Source organism: Malurus melanocephalus, unplaced genomic scaffold (assembly GCF_030028575.1).
Source record: "Malurus melanocephalus ecotype Western Australia unplaced genomic scaffold, MMel_1.1 scaffold_1219, whole genome shotgun sequence".
Taxonomy (NCBI): Eukaryota; Metazoa; Chordata; class Aves; order Passeriformes; family Maluridae; genus Malurus; species Malurus melanocephalus.
This window is the reverse complement of record NW_026624451.1, coordinates 15,588-31,852: the sequence shown is the minus strand read 5'-3', so window position 1 is coordinate 31,852 and position 16,265 is coordinate 15,588. Positions and strand designations below refer to the sequence as shown.

At 57.4% G+C, this 16,265-nt stretch overlaps 2 protein-coding genes across 3 annotated transcripts in view; both read right to left on the bottom strand.

The window, feature by feature from the left end:
* The window catches only part of TARS2 (threonyl-tRNA synthetase 2, mitochondrial), a 7,051-nt gene extending 4,848 nt beyond the window's left edge, over positions 1–2,203 (bottom strand). The window contains exons 1-6 of the mRNA XM_057387470.1: positions 1,662–2,203; positions 1,230–1,353; positions 987–1,108; positions 514–631; positions 208–272; positions 14–92 (exon numbers count right to left, since the gene is read on the bottom strand). Coding sequence (XP_057243453.1) covers positions 14–92; positions 208–272; positions 514–631; positions 987–1,108; positions 1,230–1,353; positions 1,662–2,164 — 1,011 coding nt within the window. The 5' untranslated portion in view covers positions 2,165–2,203. The remainder of the gene's footprint in view (positions 1–13; positions 93–207; positions 273–513; positions 632–986; positions 1,109–1,229; positions 1,354–1,661) is intronic.
* Positions 2,204–3,128: 925 nt separating this feature from the next.
* On the bottom strand, positions 3,129–16,259 carry RPRD2 (regulation of nuclear pre-mRNA domain containing 2). 2 transcript variants are annotated; one of them, XM_057387456.1, is made up of 11 exons: positions 16,003–16,259; positions 12,214–12,343; positions 11,854–11,954; positions 10,769–10,843; positions 9,384–9,436; positions 8,788–8,914; positions 8,306–8,481; positions 7,403–7,691; positions 6,867–7,145; positions 6,448–6,651; positions 3,129–5,822 (listed from the first exon to the last, which is right to left on the bottom strand). In XM_057387456.1, exons 1-11 carry the CDS (start codon positions 16,229–16,231, stop codon positions 3,190–3,192), a joined length of 4,296 nt encoding a protein of 1,431 aa, XP_057243439.1. In that variant the 5' UTR covers positions 16,232–16,259; the 3' UTR covers positions 3,129–3,189. The 2 variants fall into 2 exon arrangements, with proteins under 2 accessions (XP_057243439.1, XP_057243440.1); XM_057387457.1 differs by lacking the exon at positions 10,769–10,843.
* Positions 16,260–16,265: the final 6 nt, after the last annotated feature.

Here is a 16,265-nt window from a genome sequence, read left to right as displayed (position 1 = left end):
ACCCGACACCCACCGTGAGCACTCGCAGCGCTCCGATCAGCCCCGTGTGCCGGAGCAGGGGCCCGCGGCAGAGCTGGAGCAGGGGGCCACACCTGAGAGATGAATGGATGTGTTTGGGGACAGCTGCGGTGACCCACGGCCACCCCCGTGTCCCCTGTGTGTCCCCTGTGTGTCCCCTGTGTGTCCCCTGTGTGTCCCCGTGCTCACCGATAGACCGTGGCTGTAGGGGACGTCACCTCCTCCTCGAGCCGCTGCAGCTGGAAGCTGTTGTGCTGGGAGGGGACAAGAGTGAGGGGGTGACATAGAGCTGGTGATATTAGAGGGGTGACACCATGGGGGAGAGTGACACCGTGCTGGGGGAAGCCAAGGCGGTGACAGTGGCACAGGTGACACCCAGGAGCAGTGACACTGGTCCTGCTGAGCGTCACTCTGGTTGRTGATCCCCAGCAGGAGGGTCCCAATGTCCCCAAGCCGGGGTCCCACAGCCCATCCCGGGGTGGGGAAGGGTCTCACCTTGAGCAGCTCCGCCAGCTGCGGCCGCGTGGCCTCGAGGCGCTCGAAGCGGTGCCGGGCACGGGCGAAGGTGGCACAGGCCTCCTCCAGAGCGGGCAGCTCCGAGCTCTGCACCGTCCTGGGGCAGGGGACACGCTGGGGACATGCTGGGGACACACTGGGGACAGGCTGGGGACACGCTGGGGACATGCTGGGGACACACTGGGGACAGGCTGGGGACACGCTGGGGACATGCTGGGGACACACTGGGGACATGCTGGGGACACGCTGGGGACATCCTGGGGACACGCTGGGGACAGGCTGGGGACAGGCTGGGGACAGGCTGGGGACATCCTGGGGACACGCTGGGGACAGGCTGGGGATACCCTGGGGACATCACTGGGGACATGCTGGGGACAGGCTGGGGACACGCTGGGGACATGCTGGGGACACCCTGGGGACACCCTGGGGACACCCTGGGGACCCCACCCCACCTGCTGCCCATGTGCACATCGCAGAAAAAGCCGTCCTCCGTGGTCTGAGTGCTGCAAAGCGTCGCTCCGAAAAACTGCTCTGCCACCGCCCCCAGGACACAGGCACCGGAGCGCCAGAAGGCCTGGGGGACACGGGGGACACGGGGGGACACAGAGGGGACAGAGGGGACACAGAGGGGACACACACGGGCTGTGAGCAGAGCCGGGGCCGGTCCCGCTCCCCAGGTCGCTCCCCGGGCTCACCTCCCGCCCCTCGGGCGTGGAGAAGTCGAGCAGCTCCAGGTCGGTGTCACATTCCAGCGGCMGCTCCAGGTCCTGCAGGGTCCCGTTCACCCGGGCCACCAGCGCCGCCTCCGCCAGGCCACCCCTGCAGGGACACCGGGGACTTTGGGGACAGCAAACCCAAAGGAGCTTCTGTGGGGACCCCATAAACCCCGCGGGAACCCCGCGCGGATCGAGGCGACCATGGGGACACCGCAGGAACCCCATGAACCTGCGGGAACCACCGGGACCTTGTGGGGACCCCACCCCGTGGAGCTCTTGGGGACTCTGCGGGGACATTGGGGACACGGTGCGGACCCTGCAGACCGTGCGGGGACACCGCGAGGGACCGGGAAACGGTGTTGGGACACTGCGGGGACCCTGGGGACAGCCTGGGGACCCTCGGGGTCGTACCCCAGCTCCGTGGCCACCTGGAACGGGGTGGTTTGCAGGGCCCGGCCGGGCAGGAGGCGCCCCCCGGGCAGCGCGATGCGGATCGGTGTCCCCGGCGGGAGGCGGCGGCTCCCGGTGCCGCTCCCGGTGCCATCCCCGGTGCCGCTCCCGGTGCCATCCCCGGTGCCGCTCCCGGTGCCATCCCCGGTGCCGCTCCCGGTGCCATTCCCGGCCCTATCCCCGGCCCCATCCCCGTCCCGGTCCCGCCGCTCCGCCGCCGCCGCCCGCAGCCGCTGGAAGAGCCGAAGGCGCTCGGGATCCGCTCCGGTCACATGGGCACGGGGATCACCGGGGGTCACCGGGTCGCCCCGGGTGTTGCGGGGCTCGGGGAGCCCGGGGAAGGGTCGGGGCGGTGCCGGGGGTCCCGGCGGGGCGCGGGGAGGGGGTCCCGGGGGTCCCGAGCCCACCCGGTACCGCCGCGGGGCTCCCGCCAGCAGCAGCCGCGAACCGGCACGGGCGGACATGGCCGAGGCTCCGCCCCTTCCGCCAACACCGCCGGAACCGGGACACACCGACCCCGCCCCCCCCCGCGGGGCCGCGTTGGACTCGCCCGCCCGGGCAGGAGCGCCGCGGGCGGGACGGAACCATGGACGGGCCGGGGGTGTCCGAGCGCACGCGAGAAAGAACGGACCCGCCAACCGCTGGTTTGGTACTTTTTATGCAGATCTTGAAGCCCACACCGGTATCAAACAGGTACGATGGAGGCAACTAACAGCCAACAAAAAATAATTAAAATAAATCAAGTAAAATCCCAACTTCATACAAAAGCCGCGGGGGCGGCCCTGGGTTTGGGGACCCCTCTGCATCCCACGYTGGGCTCCAACTGCGCGTGGGGAACCATCCCAGAGGGAATTAGAAAGTGATTGTTATATACACACATGTAGAAAGTCAAGTGATCCAGGGGGGAAACAAAAAAATAAAMAMAAAAAAAGATCCCCAACTGAACSCAAACCCAAGCGAGTSTTCCCAAGCACAGGGGGCGGCTTGGGCTCCTTGCTGACAGTCCCACATCCCATGGAGTTCCGAGTTGGGTTTGGGTGGGTTCCTCAACYTTTTTTGCCTCCTTTAGGTGCTTTTGGCAGACAGGAGGAACAGGGGGGTCTCCCCTCCCTGCAGCAGCAATTTGGGGATCGGCTGAAAACCAACACCCCAACACCACTCAATGCTCCTCTCGAAGCCTTCAGAGTTTTTTCCTTTTTTTTTTAATTTTTTTTTTTTCATTTTAACTTTTCCAACTACTACTGAAGTTTTTATTTAACAGCAACGTGGCTTCTTCTTGTTAAAACATTGTTTTTTGTCTGTTTTGTCTCGCCCAATGCTGAGGGGCTGGGGGCAGAACCAACCGAAAAGTACAGAACATTTAATTTAAGAGAAGGTTACAGGGGTCTTGAGGGGAAGAAAAAAGAAAAAATGAAGTAAAGAAAAAAAAATTAAAAAAAAAACAAAACAAACCAAATGGAAGGGCAGCCCCGGGAGCTGGGCAGCTGCTTCAGTACCGGGGGGGAAAGAAGGGGCGCTTGGGGGTGAAGAAGGGGGCCCCTCCCCGGGCGAAGGGCGGCCGGGGCCGTTTGAGGCTCTGGAAGGGGTCTCTGCCGCCGAAGGGCTCCCGCGGCCCGCGGAACTCGGCGCGGGGTGTGCGGAGCAGGACGGAGCCGCGGCCCGCGGGGTCCCGGTGGGCGGGGGGGCCCAGACCACGAGCAGCCCCCAGCGGCTCCCGGGGCAGCGGAGCGGGGCCCGCGGGCTCTCGGGAGCGGGGCAGCGGCTCCCGGGGCTGCACGGCCCCGAAGTGCTCCTTGAGCGTCCCTGGGATCGTACCGTGCTCCTTGGGGAAGGCGCTGGCGCCGTGCTCCAGGGGCGATGGCGCGGGGAACGGGACCCCGCCGTGCTCCCCGGCCGGCGGCGGCTGCGCGGGGAACGGGACCCCGGCGTGCTCCCCGGGCACCGGGGGCGGCGGGGGCGTGGGGAACGGGACCCCCGCGTGCTCCACCGAGGGCGGCGGGGGCACGCCGTGCGGCAGCGGCAGCGGMGCGGGCGTTTCCTTGGAGAAGGGGTTGCTGTGATCCACGGCCGGCAGGCGYGCAGGCACCGGGTGCTCCCGCGGGAACAGAGCGCCGTGGTCCTTGGGGGCGGCGGGCGGGGGCTCCCGGGGGAACGGGCTGCCGTGCTCCAGGGGCGGCGGCAGGCCCGGCGGCGGCGGCGGCAGGTGGTGCTCGAAGGCAGGGCTGAAGTTGTTCGTTCGGAAGTTGTTGACGCTCTCCGGGAAGGGYGGGACGTGCTCCTTGTAGGGCGCCGGGAAGCCGCCCATGCCGGGCAGCTCCGAGGAGCCCGAGGGGCCGTTGTCGAAGGCGCTGCCGCCGCTGCCCAGCTCGAACCACCCCGCCCGGCTCCCCTCGCGCCCGTGGCCCCGGCTGCCCTTGCCCAGCACCCGGATGGACTCCACGGTCTGGATGGGCTCGCCCGGCATGCCCCGGCTGGCCGCGTTGTGGTAGCCCAGGGTCTCGATGGGGGCCCCCTTCTCCTCGGTGCTGTCGGGCAGCTCCAGGCAGGAGGAGGAGACGCGGGTCTCGATGCGGTAGTGCTCCTCCGGCGGCTGCGGCTCACCCTTCACTGCCCCAGACAGGCTCCCCACCTCACCAGAGCCGCTTTTGGGAATCTGCCCAAAATGCTTCTCCTCGGAGGGCTTCCGGGAGGCRTTTTTGAGCATGTTCTTGAACTCGATGGTGGAGGTGGTGGAGATGGAGGAAGCCATGGGTTTGTCCCCAGCCGCCGGGGGTGCTCGGCCGGCGGGGCTGGGGAGGGCGTTCTGGGGAGAGAAGAGCGAGCGGTGGGGAAGGGCATGGGCTGAGTCCGAGTATTGCTTCTGTGGGAGGCCGGGCTTGGCCAGGCTGCTGTGGTTGGAGTCTGGTGTGAAGAACACGTCGTTCTTGCTGGGTGATGGGGACCCATCCGAGGCCGAGTCCTTCCCCCTGCGGCCGTAGCTGCCGAACATCCCTGGGGATGAGGCCAGCGGGTCGCAGCTCTCGCTCTGATCCAGGATGGACCTCATGGCTGGGGGGAAGGACGGCTTCAYGCCAAACTCCTGCGGCCGCTGCCCGTAGCTGGACAGCACCGGCTGGTACTCGGCAGAATCGGGGAGTTTACTCGATTTCAGGATGGACTTGACCGGCTTCTTCTCCAGGTTCAGCATGGCCGAGGGCGGCGGCCCCAAGTAGTCGAAGTCACGGTAATCCTCGTCYTCTTGGAAAGATGTGTCTGGGTAGAACTTCTCCTGGGAGGAGTCCATCAGGGAGGAGGGCATCTCCCTGCTGTCTGCAGGCGGCTTGTACAGGCGGCCAGGAGACTCTCTGCCGAGGCCAAAGGGCCGGTAGCCGTGCACAGAACTGGGCAGTTCTTGGGAATATCCATCATCTCGGCTCTGCAGAGGCGACCTCGTACTGCTGGGCGTTGAGGAACCGGGGCTCATGATTTTGGACAGCAGGGAGATGGTGTCGACGCTGCTCGACGTGGGCTTGTCCATCATCTCGTCCTGGGTGGGGGTCCCGCTGCGCTCGTCGCGCACCGGGGTCCCGTCCACATTGTCCATGGAAGTGCTGGTGGGGCCACGCTGGAACTCAGAGCTGTGACTCTCCGTTGCCATGCTGGACCCCAAGCTGCTCAGGATGGGAATATTYAAGTTCAGGCCACTGAAGCCAGGATTTCCCTTCAGGAAATTGTGTATCTTCATCTCCAAGCTTGGAGAAGGGGGCTCTGATTCCAGCTTGGCTTTTGAAATTTCAGAGGATTGACCCAGTGAGGTTTCTGTTGGCAAAAGGGAGGAAGGACTGGGAGGGTGGGAACTGGAAAATCCCAGGGAATTGGTTGGTGGCTTAAACCCCGAGCTCGACAGTGCTGGGGTGTGTCCGACGGGAGCCTTATTGACTGAAGTGGAGGAAACCTCAGCGGTGGTTGAGTTGGGAGAGTAACCAAAGCTTTTGGCTATGAAGGGCTGCGGGTTGGAAGGGACGTTCCTCCCCTTCATGCACGGCACGGTCGTGTTGGCTGGAGATGCTGAGGTGCTCTGCGAGGCAGCTTCTCCCGACTGAACAGTGTTCCCAGCCACACTCTGCAGCAAGGACGACAGCCCTGCAAAACACAACTGCTGCATCAGGAACCCAGGGCAGAGGCAAATCASCCCGAGCCACTGCCATGGGAAAGGCTCCTGATCTGCTCTGACACCTGCTCAGGCTCCAGCCATGGAAAGGACTGGATTCTGCTGCCTGGCATCAGCAGCCAGTGAGGTGAAACCTTCAGCCAGAGRCTTGGACTGATGTACAAATACAAATTACACCATGGAGTCAGGTGAGTAAGAACCTGTCCTGCTCTGCAGGCACGAGTGGGAAACCCTGCCCCGATGACCAGGTGAGCAGGCAAAGTGCCAGGGAAGGAGCAGAACCTCTGGACAGCTTTGTGCACAAGGAAAACACAGAGAGCTCGTGGTATCCTGTCCTGCTCAGGAGCCTCACGGGCAATGTTCCAATCACAATACGTGTGCTTTGGCCAYGGCACAGCAGGAAGGACACGGCAGTGACAGATCTCACTGGTCCGTGACACGGTGCCACCTGAGAACCACCACCCGCACGTGCCAGGTGTAAAACATTCCACTGAAGCTTTTCTCCCTCTGTTCTCACCTCAGGACGAGCAGAGCAGCACGTTTCAGCCCCTCCAAACCCTGCCAGCCTCCCCCAACACCCAACACCTCCCCCAGTACCTTGCAGCGCCGGTGCTGTCTGAGTCTGGGTTTTGGAGAGAGCTGACAGAATGCTTTCCGGGGTTATCTCAACTTTGGAGAGAATGTTTGCTAACGGATTGGAAGGAGCAGATGGGGCCCCCAGGACAGGAGTCTTCAGGCCACTGGTGAGAGCTGTGGGGCTCGTTGGGGTCCCCGGTGAAGGTCTGGAGGCAGGACTGACACCTGGGACAGGAGCACACACACTCACCTGAGTGCTTTTGGCTCAGATCTGCCACAGGCACAACTGAGCACGAGCAAGGACAGGCTCAGGAGGGTAATGCTGTGTGCACAAGACCAAGCCAGACCTCCGTAAATTCACTCACAATTAAAGCTTTACACAATCAGCCAGCTCTGTCAGTGACAGTGTGACAGTGCCCATGGCCCAGCTCAGCACTCACCTGTGCTCTTCATCACTGATGTCAARCTGCTGAGGATGGAGCTGATCTTGGCCAGGTCCACGTTGGCCAGGTTGGGCAAGGCGAGCGCTGGTGCTGCAGGGATGGGAGCTGTGCTCACCACCTTTGGGGCCGGGGGGGTTGGAGGGGCTGGAGCTGGCGTTGTCACCGTCCCCGAGGCTGTGCCAGCAGCAGCAGCAGCCGATGGCACCACTTTGGGGACACTCTCGGGCTTGGCAGGGGCCGGGGCTGGAGCAGCCTGTTTGTCCTTCCTCTCCTCCACTGCAGCAGAGAGYGGGGAACAAGAGCACAAAGGTCACTCAGTCCCCCTGGAAGACTCAGGGAACATCAGCTCTAATCCCTACAGCTGCAGAAACATCTTTGATGTGTGTTTTGGGAGGTGATCACAGTGGGACTGGGGCTTCCCTGCTTGTGCTGGGGATCCAAACCAAACACAGCCCAACACAGGCTTTGTGCCTCCTCCACACCCCACACCAGCCTGSAAAGGCCTGGTTTGTCCCGTAATTCCAATCACATACCGATGATTTTAGACGTATCATCCTCCACATCGGAGAGCTCCATGTCCTCCACGTCCCTGTTGTCTGTGGCAGCCTCTGGAGGAAGCATCTTGCGGGCAGCAGCAGCAGCCGGGGAGCGSGCGCTGCTCTCGTCCCCCATGCCCTGGAACGGCGACTCGGAGCCCGTCGGGGACGGGGCGTCCATGCTGGGGGAAGGGACYGGAGACTCCTCGGGGTCGGGAAGGGTCGCTTTCAGCTGGTCCAGCTTCTTCTTCAGATTGCTCACTCGATTAGCAAATGTTTTATAGGCCTGAGGAAGGAAGGAAGGACATCACACTGGGGATCTTTCAGTCACCTCCTTAAAGATGCAACACGCAGCCTGAGAAAACAAATTCCAAATCCCTGGACACTGCAGTGTAAGAACTCGGCTCCTCATGGGACTCACAGGGCAACAACCACAAAAAGTGGGGAAGATAAAACCTTTTTCTGCTGACTTAAAGCAATTTTCATAACCTCCCCCAGTTTTTAACGAACATGTTCTGCCCCTTTGGGGCTTTTGGTAGGGTCTGGAGGGTGTTGGTTGTTTTTGTAACACTTTACCAATTGTCCTTTTTTTGCTTGTCTAGTTCCCACATAAATCACAGGTTTCCAGGATTCAGGATTTGTTACAAAAACTGTTAATTTTGCCCCGTTTAAGAATCTAGAGGGGCTCCAAAATTCCAGCAACACACACAAATTGAGCTTCCAACTGCTGGATTTTGACAGCATATCCTTGTCCTGCCCAAAGCTTCAATTCTGCTCTCTTTGGGAACCACCCTTACAAAAATCCCAACTTTTTCATTTGAGAATGGAGAGATGAGGCATTTTCCAACCTTGGACAGGTGCTGTCCCACCTGTGAAGGATCCAGAAAAGGCATTACTYACATTTGCCACCACCTTGACCTCTTTGTACTGTGCCTCGTAGAATATCCCGGCGTTCTCCAGCGCCTCGGTGAGCGAGGGGCCGTTCTTCACCTGCTTGTCCAAACCATTGACAAATTCCTCCAGCTTGGAGCTTGCTTCTTCAAACTCCTTGGAGAATTTCTTCCCTCCCGTTTTATCTGCAGGGAGATGAACACCATGGAAATTGTGGGGGGCACACCCAGGATTTTGGGACAGTGGTGCTGCACCTCCCAGCCCACCCTGGTTATCCCCTGGCATCAGGGATCCCCTGCTTGCTCTGAGCTTGCTCTGAGCTCTGCAGCTGAGTTTCCCCAGAAATTCAAACTAACCAAGATTTTTGGCTCGATTGCTGGTTCTTAACCCCACTCTGGAATTCTGGCCTTTTCCAGACACAAATTCTGTCATTTTCTGGCTCMACAAAACTGAGGAGCTCCCAGAACTCCTTCAGTGCCTCGGGGCTTTACCTTTCAAGCACTTGAGTGTCTCAGTGCTGCACACATCCACCCTCATGGTGGAAAGCTGCTTCTCCTTCAGCTCAATCTGATCCTCCGAGCGTTTGTACAGCAGCAGCTCATCAATGAGGGACTGGGGCTGGAAAAAAGCAAACAGGAAAAGCCTCCTCATCACATTCCAGGGAAGAGAAGCCTCTGCTCTGRCTCCAGATCGCTCCCAAGCAAGAGCCAGGCCAGGAGCCATGTGGATCCCAGCATTTTTAACCTCAAATCTCACAGAAAACCTGAGTTCAGGCAAGAGCTGCAATTCCACAAATCTCCTGGTTAAGAGCAGGGACAGGTCTTTTTTATTTATTCCCTTTTATTGCTCTACAGGTGCCTGTGCATTTCATGAACATGTCCCACTCTGTCAGGCGACTGAATTTAGAACAATTTCTTGCCACCAACTCCTCATCCCTTCCCAAGGTTGTCCTGAGCCTGCCCAGCCCCTCCCCGTGCTCCTGGGTGTCACAGCCTCATGTTAAAGGTGCCTCTCATCCTGGGGTCACCCCATATCAAACTGCCCAGGTGGGGTCAATGCCATGGGTCACCTCCACTCACACACTTACTCGGAATTCGGCGACAATCTTGGACTTCAGAGCAGCTTTTGGGTTGGTGGAGGCTGTGGGGAYAAAGGAAAATTGTGAAGAAATGAAGGAAGCACATCCCAGTGGAAAGGCAGTCACAAAAGGCAGCCTGACAAAAGGTGTTTTCAGATAACTGCAGTGTTACCCATCTGATCCTCCCCTCCATCCACGTGTCCCTCAATGCTGCTGGCAGCTCACGGGGACATGGACACACAGCTGGACTGGGACTGGGCTCACCAAGTGACACTGCTGCTTTTTAACACTCAACACTCCCTGGGCACAGCTTTTCCTCAGGAGGACAAGTCCCTGCASTGGTTGGTCTGATGGTGAGATCAGTGATGGAGTTACACCCCTCTGCAGGGAAGGGATGTGATTCCCCAAATGCCAGCCCTGGGGCTGACATGGAGCCCAGGTTTGTGTGGGCAGGGTCTCCCTTGGGTCATTCCTAGGTCTAACCATGGTCTGAGCCTTAACAACTGTCACCCCTGCTACAGGGGATGAGTCCTGCTGCCAAGAGACTGAATCCATCAGATTCTGCACAAAACAGGAGAAATGGGAAAGAAGAAATGAGGAGCTGATGAGAAGCAAAGTGCTAAACCTTCCATCCACACTGGACACAGCTGAGCTCTGTCTGGGAAAGCAGCTCGTGGWGTTARGCCCAGTAATAAACACAAACACACCCAAACTCTTTCAACCTTCTGATGTCACCCTGTGCCACTCGTCACACCTGATGTCCCACAGGTCACACCTGATGTCCCATGGATCATATCTGATGTCCCACATGTCAAATGTCACACCTGATGTCCCACAGGTCACACCTGATGTCCCATGGATCATATCTGATGTCCCACATGTCAAATGTCACACCTGATGTCCCATGGATCATATCTGATGTCCCATGGATCATATCTGATGTCCCACACATCACATCTCACCATCTCTGTGGTGACACTCAGGGATTTGGCCCAAATGAGATCATTAGGGTGGCTCTGTTGTAATGAACTCTGTCCTGCTGGGCTGAGTCCTGCAGACTGTTGGACCCCCACATTCTGTCCCTGCACTCCCTGCTGGGCCAGGAGTGCTCTGGAGCACCAAGGGAACGTCCATCTCCTTCTTCTCTGGCTTCTCTCCATCTCTGACCAGTCTAAGAGCACTTTCCAAGAGGTTCCACCAGCTCTTTCCTCTCCTGTCCACAACCTCTGCTCTCTCTCATATTTCATGTTTGCCTCATTCTTTCCTTTACAGAGTGTTTGTTCACCAACACCTCCTTGGTGTGCACATTTGGGGCCCTTCTGAGCCTGCAGCTCAGCCCAGGCTGGGCTCAGCCAATTTCTGCATTAGTGCACAGATTCACAGTGGTTCCTTACTTTGTGATTTCTTCCACGGCTTATTCGGTTTGTTCAGAGACTCTTTCAGCTGCTTCTGAGTTTTGAAAGTGGTACCTGGAAAACATTTCATTTTTGGCAGTCTGGCATTATGGGATTCCTGTCAGAATCTGKTTTTTGGTGCCGTACAGTTGCACGGTGAAAGAGTGAACAGAAATTTGTTTTAAAACACCTCGACCAACGTCCTTAGAGGAGYTGCTGGATGCCCAAGAGAACCTCAGTTAACTCAGGGATGCAGCAACCTGGSGGTGGTCTGCCATTTTTAAATCAAGTTTCTGTTTGCCCTTACAGTCAGACAGTTCAAAAATCACAGTCAAAAGGGAAAACACAARGAATCTAAAAATCAAACTCTTTAGGGAGGCTGTGATGGAATCAGCATTGAACAATCAGCCCATCGGGAAAGCAGCGACGATTCCTGATTCACCTGAGACCTCACAGAGTTGTTTTCAATGAGAGCACAAATGTCACTTCTCAGCATGCAACAGCCAGCTTTGGTGTGTCCTCGTGCTGCAGCCCGACCCGAGACACTGCTCCTGATGGGATGTTCACCAGCCCTGAAACCACACCTGAGGCTCTCCTGAGCACCTGCAGCTCTAAATCACACGAGTGAAGCCAAAACTGCACAGATTTCCTTCAACTTCTGGAGCACTGGCTAATTCCTGCTTTTAACTGACTCCGAGTGTTTCTTCCCCTCAGGATYTGAGGACTCTTCACCCTCCAGCTTTGCTTCAGCCTCGTCCTAACTCACAAATATTATCATTAAACCACCTATGACTGAGCAGGACTGGTAGAGCCAGAGCTCCCTGCTCAGGACGTTCAGGATCATTTCAGCCTCACGTTGTGTTTGCTCTCAGCTGGAGCAGTTCCAACTCATGTGAAAGAATTCCCAGTTCCTTCAGGAAGGTACAAARGAGGTGAACAGGAGAATCCAGCGCTGCTCACGTCCCACACCCAGCTATGTCACAGCCTGTGCCTCATCCCCTCAGTGACCCCAGACTATTTCTACARCTTCACCGAGCTCACGTGGCACTTTGGAAGGTGAGAAATGCAAAGGGTGGGGAACTTACTCAGTGCTTCTTTCAGWGCCAAAATGGTTTCCTCAGGGTACACATTTCTGTCCTCCCAGATTTTGAAGATTCTTTCGATGGATTTGGAAACCGATGGATCCCTGGAAGAGCAGAATTCTTTACTCCCAGGGCAGGACCTGGTGTTTCCCTCACTCCACCTCAGTGTAATCTGACCCAAACCACCCATGTGCAAATGAAAAACCCAGCTCATGCCCACCCTGGCCCACTCTGCAAACACACAGCTGTTCAAACAGATTCCTTTCAGTTCTGCTGATGTTTCTACACAGTTTGAGATGTCACAAGAAAAATTCCCCTTTTTGAGCACTCAGCCTCCCAACAGTTCATTAGCTCATTACTCACTTCACTAATGAGGCGGCCTCGGGAAGCACCTCTGCAAAGGTGTCCCGAAACACAATGGCATTCTTCCTCTTGCAGTTCTGTATCACATCATTGGCCAAGTAAAAAAGGTTCAACCGATGAGGAAAAGCAGCTGAGGACAAAAGAGAATTTACAGTCAGCATCAGCCAGAAGTACAACAACAGCCACACCTCAATGCCAACATTTCAGTGCTGCTTTTGGGAAAGGTTCAGAGTTTACAAGGTCCAAAACCCAGGGCCTAGAGAGGACATTTTCAATTTACCAATGATTTCCACACTCCCCCCAGCTGTTCTCACTCCTCTGAYCCTCCTCATGCTCAAAAGCTCCAAACTGAGTTACTTCACCAAACCCCTTCCTCGGGGTGGGTAAACTTGGGAAGCTCATCCCCATTCTAATAATTCATTTCACCAACAGACATTCCCAAGGATTTAACCAGAGGAACAATGCCARGAGATGGTATTGCCTCACCTGCCCGTGAGCTGTCACCTCTCACCTGCCCGTGTTACCCTCAGGTGCAATCASAATCAGTTTTTATTAAAAACCCTTCAATTCTCTGTCCTGGTTCATTTTTCAGTTGTCCCTACATTGGCAGAGCCACGTCCCAGAGCACAGCTGCACCTTGCAGCTCTCCTGCTTTCCAGGATTTCTCAGGAAGCTCAGCATCGTTCCTGGTGCAGAGCCCTGGGTGGGAGCTCATCCCTCACACCCCAAAAAAGCTCCCAGCAGAACGTTCCTTTTTCTCATGCAGGGAGAATTCACAAGTGAACACAGGTTCAAAGGAAGATCCTGCACAGGAGATCCTCCTCTGAAGGGAAGCAGAGCTGAGGACACAGCAAAGGCTTAGCTGGGATGGATCTCAAATCCCAGGGTCGATGTCCTTAAGCCTCCCTGAGCCCCTGCAGCAGCAGCAGCAGTTCTGCCAGTCCTGGTCTGAGCATCACTGCAGAGCTGGTGAGGAGGGACACAGGGACACAGCCCTTGGAATTCCCTGATCCTGAGCCTTTCCCTGTCCCTGAGCCTTTCCCTGATCCTGAGCCTTTCCCTGCTCCTGAGCCTTTCCCTGCTCCCGAACCTTTCCCTGCTCCTGAGCCTTTCCCTGCTCCCGAACCTTTCCCTGATCCTGAACCTTTCCCTGATCCTGAACCTTTCCTGCTCCCGAACCTTTCCCTGCTCCTCAACCTTTCCCTGCTCCTCAACCTTTCCCTGCTCCTGAGCCTTTCCCTGCTCCTCAACCTTTCCCTGTTCCTGCACCTTTCCCTGCGCTCTCCTGCTGCCCTGGGACTGACAGCAAAGGTGTGAGAGCCAACCCTGAGTCACTGACAGCAGCTGCTCACCCATCCCCACACAGAGCCCCAAAATGAGCTCTGACCCCTGACCCTGCCCCTCTGGCCATTGCTGCCTCACAGTGCCCCATCTCCCACATCCCAAAATGAGCTCTGACCCCTGACCTCGCTCCTCTGGTCACCATTGCCCCATGGAGCCCCATCTCCCACATCCCAAAATGAGCTCTGACCCCTGACCCCGCTCCTCTGGCCATTGCTGCCTCATGGTGCCCCATCTCTCAGACCCCAAAATGAGCTCTGACCCCTGACCCCGTTCCTCTGACCACCACTGCCTCACAGAGCCCCATTTCCTAGACCCCAAAATGAGTTTTTCCAGCCCAGACCCAGGCCTCATCACCAGTACCTGTTGCTCACACCCTGAGCCCTGAACGTGCTGACAGCACAGCCTGAGGTGGTTTTTCTGGAGCACAGAGTGCTCTGCTCTGCCCGGAGCGCTGGGAATCCAACTGAAGCAAATTTCCAAAACAATTTGGAGCCAGCTTTCCCCAAAATGCCAGCCTGGATAATCTCTCAGATCATTATCCCATTGCAATAGGGTTTCTGTGATTTAGTTAAACCCAGTGCTCTAGTGCCAATTCTCCTGCTGCTCACTGGATGTTCCCTCCATCCCAGCAGAGAACAATGATTCCAGATCTTAGTAATATCAATTTTGCAGTAAAATGAATTTTGAAGAATTCTACAACTTTGATTTAAATGATCCAACATCTCCACAGCAGAAAGAATCCCGGAGTGGGGCTCCAGCCTGAGGCTGAGCACACAGAGCAGCACTCACCCAGAGCCAAAGTTACAAACCAAGAGACACCAGAGCACACGGGAGGAAGAGCCACGCTGCCTCCAAGAGCAGTGGGCTTTATCCAACGGGGGAAAAGCTTCTCTCTTTTTTAAGTTTAAACCAGAGAAGAAATATGGGCAATCAGGAAAGTGCAGAGCTAAACCCAGCTCAGCCCCTCCACCTGCTCCAAAGCAGCCACAGTGGCACCAACACAAACAGCACCAACACAAACGGCACCAACACAAACAGCACCAACACAAACGGCATTTCAGAGCCCATGGATGGTCCTGTTCAATCACACCCAAACACTCTGAGCACACCCTCTGGCACACTCAGATTCCCATCAGAAACTTCCCAAAGGTGAAGATGCAGCAGCATCCCCTTGCGTGAACACTCCTGTTGCTTTCTGATGCGCTTGGAAAGGGGAAGGAGTGATGGAAGAACACTGAGGGAAGRGCCAGGACAGCTGTGACAAGGGACAGCACATCCAGAGGAGTTAGCACATCCTGTGCAAAGATGGATTGGATTTTCTCCGGGAGGCATGTGCTCAGAGCAGGAGGGAGAAGAGCCCCAAGGATGAAGCCACAGTGCCAAGGGGTGTCCAGGGGACGAGGATTTCGAGGAGAGGTGGCAGCAACAGCCAGACAGGAGAGCCCAGGGCATCTTCCTCCAAGGCTGTCACCTTCCTCTCCTTCATCCCATGGAGAATGGACAAAACAGATCAAACTCTGGGGAAAGAGGGTCCTCTGCATTCTGCAGCAGTGCCTGGACAGAGAAACCCAACTCTCCCAAACTTTCCAAAAGGTTCAGCACACACCAGATCGACATTTTGGGGTGGGAATGTTATCTCCATGCTCCTACCAAGCAAAACTTGATTAAACTCCCACAAGAAGAGTCAAAGCTTCCCACAGCAGTGGAGGAAACACGTTCTGCCAACAGCAACCTTCTCCCCCAGGCCAGGGACACATTCTGATGGGGCAAACCCCAGCACTGGCASTGCACTGCCTGTGCCCACCCCAGGACACACAAACAGGTGTCAATAATGCTTTAGGAGATCTTAAATTCAGAGGGACAAAGGTGCCACTCAAGTGCAGGCTCTTCCAAGGATGACAAGGTGATGCACAYGGGACAAGGGCGAATATTTTCAAAGTAAAAGGSGCAGACTTAGATGAAGTRTCAGGAAGGAATTCTTCCCTGTGAGGGTGGTGAGGCCCTGGCACAGGTTGCCCAGAGGAATTGTGACTGTCCCATCGCTGAAGTGTCCAAAGCCAGGCTCGGAACAACCCGGGATAGYGGAGGGTGTCCCTGCCATGGCACGGGGTGGCACTGGATGGGATTTACGGTCCTTTGAACCCAAACCGTTCTACGCCGATGAGCCCGACCCTGCGCAGTCCCCGAGTGTCGGACACGGGCCCGGACCATCCCCTCCCTCCCTCCGGCCCGTTCYGTSCCCRTTCTGTCCCYRTTCYKTGCCCGTTCTRTSCCCGTTCTGYCCCCGTTCYKTSCCCGTTCTGTCCCSGTTCTGYCCCCRTTCTGYCCCCGTTCYGYSCCCGYTCTGTSCCSGTTCTGYCCCCGYTCYGYSCCCRYTCTGTSCCCGTTCTGTCCCSGTTCTGTCCCSGTTCYGTCCCCGCCGCCCGGTCCCGGTCCCGCACTCACAGCGGCGCAGCCACTTCATCCAGTGGTACACGATGGTGCTGTGGTGCCGCTTGTTCTCCAGGCACCACGAGGACAGGCCCTGGATGGACTCCATGGTGTTGGTCACCGCCTGCAGTTTCCTGTCGAGCGAGGCCTCCAGCGCGCCCGCGGACGAGGCGGCGGCGGCCGAGGATGAGGAGGATGAGGAGGATGAGGAGGCCCGGCCGCCGCCTCCGCCGCCCGCCGCCATCTTCCCGCGCTGCTCGCGCCCGGGCCCTCAGGGG